The sequence below is a fragment of the Diplotaxodon limnothrissa genome, linkage group LG12 (assembly GCF_057381915.1).
Source record: "Diplotaxodon limnothrissa isolate DT_005_m linkage group LG12, D_limnothrissa_male_GT1.1, whole genome shotgun sequence".
In the NCBI taxonomy this organism is placed as follows: Eukaryota; Metazoa; Chordata; class Actinopteri; order Cichliformes; family Cichlidae; genus Diplotaxodon; species Diplotaxodon limnothrissa.
The window spans coordinates 25,300,118-25,314,399 of NC_140607.1; the positions used below are offsets into that span (position 1 = coordinate 25,300,118).

A 14,282-nucleotide genomic window follows, 5' to 3' on the forward strand; every position below is an offset into this window, starting at 1 on the left:
ACAAAGTGAGAGTTGGCTGTCCAATGACAACCTTTTTCACTTTGATTCATGAACAAACCTCACTGCCAGCAGCTATTTTTAGCTACTTTTGTTCTCTGGATTCTTTGCCTACATTATATGAGTCCTGTTTCACAGGAAGGACTTTAACTATGTCTGTCATTTGATTCTAAAATACAATAAAATGCTGCTGTATGGTGGCTCAGTGGTTAGCAGTAACAGTAAGAAGATCCCGGGTTCAAAGCATCATCTGGCTGAGGCCTTTTCTGTGTGGAGTTTACATGGTCTCCGCATGTCTGTGTGGCTTCCTCCCACAGTCCAAAGACAAGGAGCACCCACATGTACTTAGTGGGTTAGGTTAACTGGTGATTCTAAATTACCCAAAGGTGTCAATGATTGTCTGTCTCTGCGCTAGTGCTATGTGCCCTGCATCTTTCCCTGTGGTAGCTGGGACAGGCTACTCCCTCCTCGTGACCTTCAGTTGGAGAATAGATGGACTATTTTGCAAATAGTAGCTTGACGATTTCAGGGAATAGTTGGATCTCTGTATAAAACACACTAGAATCTCAAAATGTCTCGCCATCATTCGTTGCCGTAACGACAGCATACACTTAAGCTGGCGTGAACTCAGTGGCGGCGCAAAAATTTGATTGCCTGTGTTCACCCACCATGATTTAACAATATTCCAAAGATTTTCCTCTTGGTTTTTCTCAGCCTTCAAGAGTCCCCACAAAAGTTCAGCTGGGTTGAGGTTGGGTGAGGAGTCGTCTTTGATCTTTGTGTCCTCGATGTGCAGAATATGAATCCTTCTCTGAAAAGATTTGTCTGACGGCTGAAGTGGTGCCATAAGCTCAGCCTGGGTAGACTTAGCTCATTGCAGGTGTACAACTCCAGAGAAGTGAAAACATCATCAGACTTGTAAATAACAAACGCTTTATTTAATCAGTAAATAGTCATCTGTGAAATGTTGGTATTTCTTCACCTACCTGAAGAATTTGAGGTTATAAGGCAGCGAGACTGCTGCTTGTCTTCTTTTGACAGCCCTTGTACTGACTCAGGTAATGTCTATGAGTGGGCAAAAACTTGTATGTACCTGCTGAAACCTGTTTTTGGCTTGTAGTGACAACTAAACATCTGATGCTACATGTGCATTTCTTTAGAGGTAAATATAGTTCCCTTAACTCACGGCATAAAGCTGTCAAGTTCCTAACTGAAGTATGAGTATTTTTCCAGGAACAGACTTTTAAGCATGAGTATTTAACGATCAGAGCTCAGCCACCAGTAAAGTTTGAACACATTTTCAAACTGTATGTAAAATGAAGTTACCTGGAGGACTTAAAAAAACACTTTTAAGAAAAGCAGCACACCCACATCGTCCTACCTGCTGGTATCAGCCGCGGTTATAGCAATGAGTGGCGGTGTGCGCAGTGGCAGTGTTGTGGGCCGTGGTGGGACTGTCACTGTGTCCGGCTCCGGCTTGCGATCACAGTAGTACTGCTCTGCCTGTCGAAAGGCTAAAGGGGGCAACTGGACTGTCCTGCAGGAAAGCCTCCGCACCATGAAGGGCTCCATGCAGGTGACTGGCCCCGGCTCTGGGGAGTCGGACGAGTCATCGGACACCTGGAGGGGGATGATAGAAAAGCAGGTAAATTGAAAATGCCTCACAGATAACAGATTTCATCCTAACGAGGGTGAAACATAATATGAAAAAAGAGGGAAAAGCAGGATCAGAAAGAAAGGGAAGACAGAGACTGAACTCCTGGTAGCAGCTTGGAGTAAAATGGCAGTCAGGTGGTTTTGGTAAATACAGAATCCCTCGTTCTTTCCTTTACTTAAGGCGTGCAGTGTTTGGTTGGTAGTTATGTCCATCAAAGGGCATAAAAACCAATGTACTGTGTGTTTTAGGCTTCTGATGCTTCTCTTAGCACAATTTTGCCTTGTGCTCAAAGCCAAAGATTACTCCTGTCCAGAAAAGTCCATTAAAAGACATCTTGCTCTCTCAGCCTTCAATATGTGGCCAGACCATTCATCCAGCACCACTTGTACAAGCTTTCACTTGACTGTTTATTGATGAAAAGCACAATCTGATAAAAAAAAAAAAAAAAACAACGAAAAGAAAATCGGGCTTTTCTTGAGATCTACGGCATCCTTAACTCTGACTTTTAAAAAATCGAATTTTATTAAGTACACTTTGCTAAACCTAAAGCAGTATAATACAACTGTCCTGCAATAGATCCTAATCCCTGACAGAGAGAGGGTGGGCAAAAATGATCAAATTTCCAGTCAGGATAACGTAATATCCAACAAACTACAGCCTCTAAAATGATCATAAAGTTGAATCATCAACTTTTAGCAGTTTTTATAAAAACTGATTACACTGATTTTTTTACAAGTCTCTCAGACGCCATAGCTTTTAAAAAGTTCAGTTCAGTTTTATTCATTTTGTGTTCATTTGTAGTCTTCTCTCAGGGCAATTTACATTACTTGCTTACTTTCTCACAATATCATAAAGACTCAAACTCTCTTTTAACAGGAAAAAAACCCCTTTGAAAATCAGACTTAACCTTTCAGGCCGGGCTGAGGGACAAAGAAAAGAACATTTTAAAAGAGGAAAAGCGGCTGCCATAACAAAGGTGTCCCCAGTAGACCTGCCACTCCACACTGCCCATGTAAATAGGGAGAACATATCTTGGTACTCCTTGTTAGATTTTCCATGTGGATAAAATGCTAACTAGCTGCGCTTTAAAGTTAAAGCATGTTTATTGAAGGGTAGTGTTTACATTTGTACAAACAGTAGTTTTATAATTAAAGGGAAAGTGCAGGTGTATTAATGGTTGCTTGACTAACTTAGGGGAGGTTCTGCTTTTGTGTGTGCTTCTCACAGTCATGGCTCACTCAAAACGCTAACAGAAGTGAGCTTTCAGAAATTCCATCAGTGCTTTTTCAACTGTGACAAGTGTGAAAAAAGATCCCTAGGTCATTTGTGAAAGGCATTTCTCAGGTCACCTTTTTTTTATCTTTTTCACTTCAAGACACAATACGTGACTCGTTCAGGGGCCCAGTGATGGGCTATTTCTCAAGAAGTGATGGCAAAACAGATATACAATGGCTTGCAAAAGTAATCAGCCCCCTTGAACTTTTCCTCATTTTGTCACATTACAGCTACAAATCTTATTGGAATTCCACATGAAAGACCGATACAAAGTGGTGTACACGTGAGAAGTGGAACGAAAATCATACATGATTCCAAACATTTTTTACACATAAATAACTGCAAAGTGGGGTGTGCGTAATTATTCAGCCCCCTTTGGTCCAAGTGCAGTCAGTTGCCCATAAACATTGCCTGATGAGTACTAATGACTAAACAGTGCACCTGTGTGTAATCTAATTTATAGATTTATATTTTTTATTGGAGGGTTAAATATCTCCCGTGAGTCTGCGTAAACTAGCCTGTGGATATTTGGACCAAATTCCTCAGAATCTATCAAAATTAACACCGCAACCTACAGTCCAATTTGTTTAGTTAAATAGCGCTCACTTTCTACTGTGATGCAGGTGAGTGACCCCCTGTTACACACAAACTAGCACTCATCGGTCGGGTGTCTGTTTTCATATAACACTTCTGTGTTCTGCGTAAAAAAAAGAAGTATACATTTGAATGCATCTTGATGATTAATTTATCCACCGCGAACTTGTGAAAATTGTTTTCTTAGTTCAGTATTAAACATAACAGAGGTGAAAAAAAATAATTGCTTTCTCTGAAACCTAAAAAAACAACAACCATGATTGTAGGTTATAATTACAAAAAATCTAACAAAAATCAAGATTGATTAAATACAATGAAACACAATTTCTGAAGGGCAATCTGTTGGATTTAACAAATGTTCAAATAGGAAGTTGCTCGCTTAAGAAATAGAGGAAGCTCAAAGTGAAAATGACATAGCACATGGGGTCAAGACAGAAGGGAAAAAAACTGATAAGAAGTTCAGCAGGGGGGCAAGAGCTATCTGAAAGACTGTGTGTGTCTGTGGTGACACAAAGTGAGAAGGGACAGAAAGTCATTTACAGCAGCAAGCTAACCTGGAGGAAACACATCAGGTGGTCAATGTGCCATTAAGGAGTTACCAGAAAAGTTGATTCTACTGCTTTGATGGCAGCAGCAGAGCCTCTGTTTTAAAAACAGAACTGTTTTAAGCAAGCTTTCCTGCATTAGAGCCCATTTTCTCAACAAATCATGCAAATTCCTTTTTTAAATAATATTACTATCAATTTTGGGTGGCACAGCTGCAGCGGTTAGCACCATCATTGGCTATATTAGAGTTTAGCAGAATAAGCCTTGAACACAAAGCACGAAATTTGAATTCTTCTTAGGTACGCTCTCCTCATGGACAGGAAGGAGGCAATCAGTTATTTGTGTAGTGAGTGGCTCCAGGACAATCTTTGATACACGACACACTTGATTGCACACACACACACACACATATACACACACGCGCGGACTGGGTTTGTGAGGTGGTATGATAAATCAAGGCTGATTCTGTGCCATTAATCTTACAGCAACCACAGGGAGTTTTTGCTCTGCATGAATAACAAGGGTTTCCTATTAAAGTAAGGGTCAACCATTATTCTTTTACAGGTGATTACTCCCTACATAACAAGCCTTTAAAGTGAACGTGACTTTTCATTCATCTTCCATAGCGACAGAATTAACTAATAATAATGCTCATTAGCTGATTTTATACTTTAATTGTGAAAATTAAAGTATAATTGTTTGCTGCTAATCAAACAATTAACACGACCAGCAGACCAGGAGCTTTTTGTAGCACCCATGGGGACTAAGACCTGAGGCAAGTTACCCATTTTGTCAACTCAATAAATTAGACCTACTTAAAATAATTCAGCTGTCGAGGTCCTTATTCACACCATGTATTCCTGGTGTTCTTCCCTTCCTCTTGTTCCTCTGCCCTCTGTATATTTCTCTTTTCGGTTTGGCATCCTTCTCGTCCTCTACGGCTGCGGTCAAACTGGATGCACACTGCCATCCTTTCATAAAAGCTGGCACTGCGCCTATGCTTACCGAGATAGGAAAGGAAGCTTAACAGCACCTTTATTTAGCATTTAGAAAATGTGACTAGCGCTAATCATGGCTTCTACTTTAGATACTTCCAGGCCATTTCACTCTGTAAGGAGCTTTCCTTAGCAAAAAGAAAAAAAAGACCATCTGCAGCACATCAGGCCCAGATTTCCACCCACTCTAGGCTAGTTTGTTCACTTAGCACGGTCCAGTGCCCCTTCGTGTGTTTGCCTGCTTGCTCATAATGTTAGGAGGTAGAAGGAGATGGAGATAAACTAACTCTGTATTTCTATCATGGTCTCTGTTTTGAGTTTTGGGATGTTTTGGGGTTTCTCTGGTTTTGTGTGTTTGATTATTCTTTGTTCTATATTCTATATTGTCTCCCTGGTTATGTGTTTTTTGGTTACTTTCCCATTTTATTTTTTATAGTCATCTCGTGTGTGTTGTGTTTCGTTTTGCGTCCCCTGTCTCATCGGTTGGATTCTGTTCAGCTGTTTTCCCCAGTGTCTCCACTCTGCTTTAATCTCCTTGTGTTTATTTAGACCCTCAGTTTGCTTCGGTTCTTTGTTGTATTCTCCCTCGGGGTTGGATCCTCCTTTGCAGTTTGTGTTCCTTTAAGATTACTCCGTGCTTGGTTTCCTAGTTTTTTGGACCTGGATTAATTTGTACTTTGGGTAACTTCTGCAATAAAGCTGTCTTTTAGTTTAAACTTGGTTTTCGAGTCCTGTGTATTCGGTTCCTGCCCGTTACACAGCCAGCATTTACCTGCACGCAACCTTAGCCTTATGCTTTCCTAGCTACAACACAACACGTGACAGAGGACATGAAAGGACATACATGTTTATGTGATGTTGCAGCAATCTTAGGGCCAATATCAAAGTTAGGGTTGGCATAAAAAGTCATCCTATTACCTAAACAGCTGCTTACTGGACACTTAATCTTTCCCTTCCTTCACGCTACTCAGCCCTGCCTCTCCAGCCACTAGCTTGCCTGCCACTCCATCCTCTCATCCACACTCACTCTCTTCCCTACGTCCCTGCTCTGCCCACTCCACCAGCCTTCCTCCTCAGCCTCACTAAGCCACCAGCTCTCCCCGGCCTCTGCCTGTACTCACCACTACCTGCTTCCCTCCATTACCTCACGGCTTCAAAGAAGCTGCTGTCGTTTGAACTTTTAGTCTGTGTCCTGCATCTGGGTTTGACACCCCCCCCCCACACACACACACACACACTTTTTCTTCCTCTGATTGCAAATGTAATAACAGAACGCTCAAAAACACATGTTCACCTTTCAACGACGAAAAGTAAATTTTCCAAGCAGATCGCTCTAAAGCATTACATACGTATTACCCCAGAATAACCTTTCACGTCAGTGACTTGTGTGTGTGTGTGTGTGTGTGTGGTTGACTTCCCTCTCCACCTCTGTCGTGACTGTTCTGCCTCACCCTCCAGTGTACAGCGCAAACACCTCACCCTCCCACCCGTCCATGCTTGCATTAATCAAGATGCCAATCTTCATCCGTGAAGCTATTGAGCCTTTCATTCCTACATAATTACCTGTATTAGACTCGTTGCCACAGACGGTGGCTTGCAGAGGGAAACGAGGGGAGCTGGCATGCTTAACCTTCACTTTTCTGCAGGCTAAATGTAAAGCAGGCTCAAATGAATCAATGGGGCCCAGTCAGGATTAACCATTCCTCCAACAGTACATTCAGAGTCCTTTAAGCGATTTATGTAATAGTCATTCAGTCTTTTGTCAAAGCGATACAGGCTAGTGCTATTATATTTGCACTTGCACTTTATGTAATATGCTTCAGGCCCTATTGTAGTGCTCTATTAGAATCCTGTGAATTTAAATTCCTTTGATTCGTATTTGTGGGCAGCACGGTGGCACGGTGGTTGCACTGTTGCCGCACAGCAAGAAGGTCCTGAGTTCAATTCCACCATCAGGCCAGGGTCTTTCTGTGTGGAGTTTGCATGTTCTCCCCGTGTTTGCGTGGGTTCTCTCCGGGTACTCCGGCTTCCTCCCACCGTCCAAAGACATGCAGCTTGTGGGGATAGGTTAATTGATTAATCTAAATTGTCACTAGGTGTGAATGTGCGAGTGAATGTGAGTGTGAATGGTTGTCTGTCCCTATGTGTTAGCCCTGCGACAGACTGGCGACCTGTCCAGGGTGTACCCCGCCTTTCGCCCTATGACAGCTGGGATAGGCTCCAGCGCCCCCCGCGACCCTGAAAAGGATAAGCGAATGGATGGATGGATGGATGGATGATTCGTATTTGTTTGTTTTTTTGTTTTTTTATTTGACATGCTGTCACTAATGTCTACAACAAGCATCTAAAAGACCGTTAATCTTCATCATGACAGTGTAATCAGACAAACAGACAAATACTGAGAAAAGAAAAATGAAACAAAATAACGTTTAAATTATAAACAAAGGAAGACGAGAAATTCAAAGTAAAACTGGAGGGAACACGAGTGATCACGATGATTTCAGTGTAATTAAGAAGCCATGGGTGAGAGGTAGTATAAAAGTGACTGAGGTTGTGAGACTTTTGAAACGTGTGTGCGTGATTATGGACACAGTACTTCATTTTTAGGCACTTGTGCTGTCTCTCCTGATGCCTGAAGTGGCTCTTTATAATAAGTGGGATCACTGAAAGGTTAATTGGTCTGCTGTGACTCTCCTGGGTTCTCTGCACACTTCATATGCCAACCCAATGATGGTCAAGTCGAAATGCGTGAATGTGAAAATTAATGAACAGTTTCTGGTAAACAACCAAGATGTGCCAGGTTTTTAATTCAGTCTTTAGTAAACAGTGAAGGTGATGAGGAGTCTGATAGTAAATACATAATGAAGAGAACTGATTTGCCACTAACACTATCGCTACTCCATCCTTCAGTTCTCTCAGGGAGTTAATAACAAGAGCGGTGGCAGAAAAGCAGCACATACTCAATAGTAACTTTGACACAGTCTAGGCAGAAAGTTAGCACATAAATCCATGTGTAACAGCTGTGCTCTTGGAAAGGTGCGTATCTAAAAGTCCAATCAAACATCAAAGATGTTTGTCCCAGCCAAAAGTTAAAATCGGTCAATATAAAACTCACTAACCACTTTATCAGGTACAGCTGTTCAGCTGTTAAACTAAATATCTAATGAGCCAGTCACATGGAAGCAAGCATTTATGTAGACATGGTCAAGATGACTTTTAAAGCTAAAACTGAGCATGAGAATAGGAAGGAAAGGCGATTTAAGAGTTTGAATGTGGCATGTTGATGACAGACAGACTGGTCTAAGTATTTCACAAACCGCTGATCTACTGGGACTTCCCCACACAGCCACTACTACAGTTTACAGAGCATGTTCCAAAAAAAGAGGAACTATCCACTGAGCAACGGTTCTCTGGGTGAAAATGCCTTGTTGATGCCAGAGATCAGAGGAGCATGGTCAGACTGCTTCGAGCTGGCAACAGTAACTGAAATAGTAACCCACTTATTACAAGAAAATTTTGCAAAAGAGCATCTCTGAATGCACAATGTGTCAAACCTCAAAGCAAGGTGAGCTACAGCAGTACAAAACCACACCCGGTGCCTCCTTTCAGCTGAGAACAGAAAACAAAAGCTTCATTAGAACCAGACAGTAAAAGACTAGTCTGTCTGATCTGATGAGTCTCAATTTCTGCCTTGACATTCAGATGGTGGGGTCAGAATTTGCAAAAACAACATGAAAGCATTTAGTCTGCCTTCTATCAACGCTTCAGGCTAGTGGTATAACGGTGTGGGGGATATTTTATAGGTGCACTTCAGGCCTCTTAGTACCAAGTGAACATCAGCCTGCCTGATTATCACTGATGACCATGTCCATCTCTTTATGACCCAAGTGTACCCATCTTTTGATGGCCGCTTCCAGCAGGAAATACACCGTATCACAAAGCTCAAGTCGAACTATTTTTTTGAAGATGACACTCTACTCAAATGGCCTCCGCAGTCACCAGAGCTCATTCCAATAGAGCACCTTTGAGATTTATTGGAACAGGAGATTCAAATCCTGGATGTGCAGCCAACAAATCTGAAGCATTTATGTGATGCCATTGTGTCAATATGGAGCAAAATCTCTGAGGAGTGTTTCCAGGACCTTGATAAAGCTAGCACAAAGAATTCTGCAGGCACAAAGGGTACCTAACAAAGTGTTCAATAAGTGTATATAAGCCTATTATACTACAGAAGTAACTTTGAGTTTTTTGAGTTTAACCATGTGGTGGCACTTAACTAAATTACAGTTATCCCCACCTCCCTATTTACTTGGATAGAGGATTGGTAAACCTACAGCTTAAATGTAGTTACATCAGCATGGTTACATGTTCAGATGTTTTGAATTTCCATAGTTGGCAAATTTACTTTCTTTCATAAACTATAAGAAAATAAAATCCCCTTCAGAGAAACTCTTAGAAATACTTATATTTTATCAGCCCAACTCAGCCTCGCGACAAAGTAACATGCTCCCTACTTCTTGCTAGTAAAAGTACTTAATTCACTTAATTTGGTTTTGGTGACAGAGGGAGTAGAAAAATCAATACAAAAAGGGTCATATTCCAACTCGAGCCCTAAGCTTACAGCTGACAGAGGAGCTATCTGCAAGAAACAGGAAATGTTCATCCAGTCTGATGCTTTGACCACACAGGTGCATCAGTATGTATCACCAATGGAAATCCCTCCAGCTGGGTAATCTGGATACCAATCAACATCCTGTGCAATATAGTTGAGAATACACAGCTCACACTCTGCTTTGATTTTATGCTTTTTTATTATGGAAATGATCAAAAATGCATGTGAATTGAAATTTATCTGACAAAAAAAAGAAAAATTCATCTTTTCTGCAGGATGCTGAAGCCTTTGATGACGACTATTGATGTGAGTCTTCTTAGATATGCAGGTGGCTCAATTTTGGCACTATTCAGTTATTTTGCACACACGCAGGTCTCATTTATTCACGTAAGGATAGCCACACACTCTCATTTAATATCATTTCCTTCATGCTAATTCTGTCCTCTTCCTGTCTTTTCCTCTGGCGCTGTGAATAAGTCAGATGATACGGACTCTTTATCACTGCTACATATTAGTAATGGTCCTGCTGCACATCAAACGTTACACATTTCCATGCAGTTCAGATTTCTAGTAACATCACTGAGGATTCAAACTGTTCCTCCCCCTTTCGTGTGCATAATTTATTAATTAATACATGTCAATTAGGCCACAGCAAACAGGAAGCCATCCCTTTTTCATAAACAGAATTTTTCATTAGGCTCCCTTTTTTTTTTATTGGTTGACCTTTTGGGAGGATTAAGACGAAACAAAAAAACTGTTGGCTTGGCTTTTGTAGAAACAGCTGAAAGTGGTATCTAAACAGGCCTTTTTCTTTTTTTTGTGGATTTAGTTTGTTTTTCATCTGTTCCTTGATGCTGCTTTCTTTGTCTTCCTGCAACACCATCTGCAGAAAGTGTCTGAGCATTGCCGAAGGCAAACTGAGGGCATTTCCTTATTTTCTCTATTAAAAGAAAAGAAGAAGATGAAGAAGCATTACCTTACCGATGTCAGTTTATTAATATATGCTATTTCATTTGACTTTCAAGGACTAAAAAGGGTCACTCACGTGTGGAACGATGTGTGCTAAAATAACAGGTGTGTGATCTTGAAATTTATCTAACACTTTAGTTTGTCAGGCTACTTAACAAAGCGGCTGTGATCAGCAGCTGGAATAAAATACAGGGTTGCACCATTCCAATTTCAAGCCCGAGGTAGCCTGCACTATACTCAGTATGTGCAACCCCTCATCTTCAGTCACATCATTCATCTCTGTGCTCAGAATTTAGCAATTGGTTTTTATCGGAGAATAAATCTTAAATGGATTCTGGGTGAAGCCCAGAGGGGAATGAGAGAAGTCTCAGAAGTGGGAAGAACTTAACACAAAACGGAGGAAGAGAGCAGGGGACTGAGAGAGGAGATGAAGGAAGAGCGATACCTGCAGAAGATGCAGTAAATCTCCTGGTTAAAAACAAACAAACAAATAAACAAAAAAAGCCGTTAAGTTCAAATTTATCTGAAAGCATAGTGAGCTTTCAGGAAGTCACCAACACATTTGAAGCAAAAAACACAAAGGTTTTATCTGCTCTGTCTCTGAATGCAGAATGCATACTGTTTGCAACCGCGTCTATTTTGGACACTGTAATAACCACAGCTTCCAGCATGTTACTCTTCAATATGAAAGCCTCACTTACAGGTTTGTCTGCTCAGTAAAAGGGTCGCTGTAACAACGCAGGTTTATATTTGGCTCCATGGTGAGAATTACTGGCATTTACAACCAGGTGTGTTTTTACTGCTTGGCTTAGTGGTTAATGTAGCTGTAAAACACAGCATCCCGTGGGGTAATAAAAATTAACTTCAGTTCATCTTCCACAGCACACAGTGATCACAGCAGTTTTCCCTGTATTATATTCGGAAAGTGAAGAAGGGGTGCAGTGGTCTGCAAATCAGTATTATTTAAATTTAGCACCTTTATTAATAATATTAAAAGAAGCTGCACAAGGAAAAAATACAAAACACAAAGGGATTCCAACTGGATGCAGACAACAGATGACATCATGGGATTTCCGGGGATTTACAGTACAGCAGAGTGCATTCGAGACTAGGCGTGCTTTATTGTACGCTGACATCAAGGTTTTTATTGAAAGAGAAAATGTGTACATCTCTAGGGATTCTGTGAAGGCCTTGAGGCTTGATCACTCATTAGAAAATGACTGACATTTCTTTGTGAAGTGCAGAGTGTGAAAGCAGCTGCACAAAGATGGCATTAATAGTACATCATACCTCCCTCCTACTACACTTGCAATTGTGAAGAGGGTGGCGGGGGGCAAGTTCTGAAACACCTCCCTCCCTGCTAGGCATATGCAGCTGCTGTTATATGCAAATTGTCTTTCTATTCGTAGACACTCTCGTCATACATGAAGCCACAGGATTTCTTTTTCTTTCTATTTCAAGCAAACATTTCAGTTCAGTTAAAATAAACATGTATATTTTATTGAGACATTGCATGCATGCAATGCTTTAAGACCGTAGGTTGTAAAAGCAAAACAGACACATTGCAGTGACGCATCCTTTTGTTTACTTGCTATCACAGCAGCATTTTGGACAAAATAGGATGTGCAAAAAAAAAAAAGAGATTACTGAGAGAAAACTAGAAGGCGGGTGATAAAGAAGCCACAGCCTGGTTGTACTGACATGTCACCCTGAAGGTGAGGTAGATGAATCAGTTTGTTTCAAAGAGCCCCCTATCTGGTAGCCTCAAGGCAGAAGAATAAACGTCTGGAAGGGACAAGACCAGATTTTTCTTGGCTTCAAGCGTGGCTCTGTGATGCTCTGGCCTGAGAATAATAAAATGAGATGAAAGTGCCTGAAACCTACTGTTAGGAGAAAACTTTGCAGAAAAGTCAAGAAGGCAAAGCTTGATAAAAGTGAAAACTAGAAGAGATAGGGTCAAGATACTTGAAATCCAAAGCGCGTTTCCTTACCTGTGCAAAGGGGAAAGGTCACTCTACTGTAATATATCCGAGTCTTATTGCAGTTTTTGTATCCGTGCACAATAATGGTGTTCTGAAGATTGAGCATTAATGTCCTGAGGGTTTTCTTTGACGCAAACATGATCAATGTGTCATCCATGAATTAAATATTGGTAAATTTTGACACTTAACAGATTTAAGATTCATCACTCCACGCAGCCACTGTGCCGACCTTCCCTGGCAGAGTTTATACACCCTTCATGCATCAAACCCACATCCGGAACAGGCACGCTGCCAAACATCTTATGCAAGATTAATCACACTTAAAATCCAGTCAACAGGCTGTGAAATGAGAATGGCGAGCAGGTGGTAATGTTTCTTTACACACAGTGTAGAAGACTAAATAAATGTCAAGCCTGTCTAGATAACATAAAGACCAGAGGCCTCAAATCTAATGTAAAAAAAAAATACACAAGGCCTGTGCCGCTTTCCGTGCACATGTTGGTGCCTACAAAACCAAACTTGATGGGAGAATGTGCACACCTGGGCAGAAACTCTGATCCATTCATGTGCACAAACGTCTGAGAGGCAGAGGAAACTGACAAGGCAGATGGTGCATTTGTGAATAAAATGAAATTAGTACACATATATGAAAGCCTGACTCACACATTTAGTCTCACTTTTAACTGCACGTTACTTCAGAGCCGGTTTAACAGTCAAACCTGCAGTCTTATTCGCATGTGTGGGATTAGGCAAGCACCTTTTAACTGTAAAATATATGAAATCCCAAATCAAATTCCGCTCAGTATTTCATCAGCACCATCTCGCTATCACATTTCCCACTCCTGGAGCACCGGAGAGCAAGTCAGCCTGTATGCTGCCTCACTCACACCTGTGGTTAGCTGAGCAGTTGCAGTTGTGCGACGCGGCAGGTGGATTTAGGAAGGTTTTGCCGCACTTTACCTATCAACTGTGAACACAGGCCGACTCCATTTAACTTCACACGGGCTAAAATAATGACTTTCAGTGTTAGAAATTCAAGACAAGAAAGTGCATGAAATAACTGCAGATCAAAGTCTCGGTAGCTTTAATCTCCTAATTCTGTGCATGTATAACTAGTCAGATTAGTTGTGGTTCAGTTTTTGTGTTTAAAATTGTGTCTGTAAACACAATCTGTGTCGTGCAGCGCACAGAGTGCACTGAAAACTCTGCGACGCACTCTGTTCCTCTTCCAGTCACCACACCCCGTAGATGCACATGTGGATTGTCTAAATCTGCAGCTTCAACATCTTCTTTTCTTTGATCCCTTTTCCTTCAGCCTACTAATTGGCTGTCCCTTCTTAACCCGCTTTTATTGGATGTCACTTCCTGTTAGATAAAAGTTTTTCCTCTCCACGGTCGCTGAGTGATTAGTCACAGAGCATCAGAGAATCAGATTCTCTCTAACATTGTAGGATTTTTACCTTATAATATAAAGCACCTCAAGATGGTTGTCAGTTGGTGCTGTATAAATAAACCTGGAAATACTGCTTGCAAAGCTGCATGAGGGACGCGGGCACTACACGCGAGTATAAATGGACTGGAAGAGCCATTGATCAGCAGGCTTATTTCAGTTCATTAGTATTCACCAGGTGCTTTGCCTTGACCATTTATGGCAT

At 41.2% G+C, this 14,282-nt stretch overlaps 1 protein-coding gene across 1 annotated transcript in view; it reads right to left on the reverse strand.

Annotated features, from left to right (window-relative positions):
* Positions 1-1,329: 1,329 nt before the first annotated feature.
* The window catches only part of LOC146621397 (3',5'-cyclic-AMP phosphodiesterase 4D-like), a 42,206-nt gene continuing 29,253 nt past the window's right edge, over positions 1,330-14,282 (reverse strand). Inside the window, exon 3 of the mRNA XM_085367375.1 lies at positions 1,330-1,617. Coding sequence (XP_085223501.1) covers positions 1,375-1,617 — 243 coding nt within the window. The 3' untranslated portion in view covers positions 1,330-1,374. The remainder of the gene's footprint in view (positions 1,618-14,282) is intronic.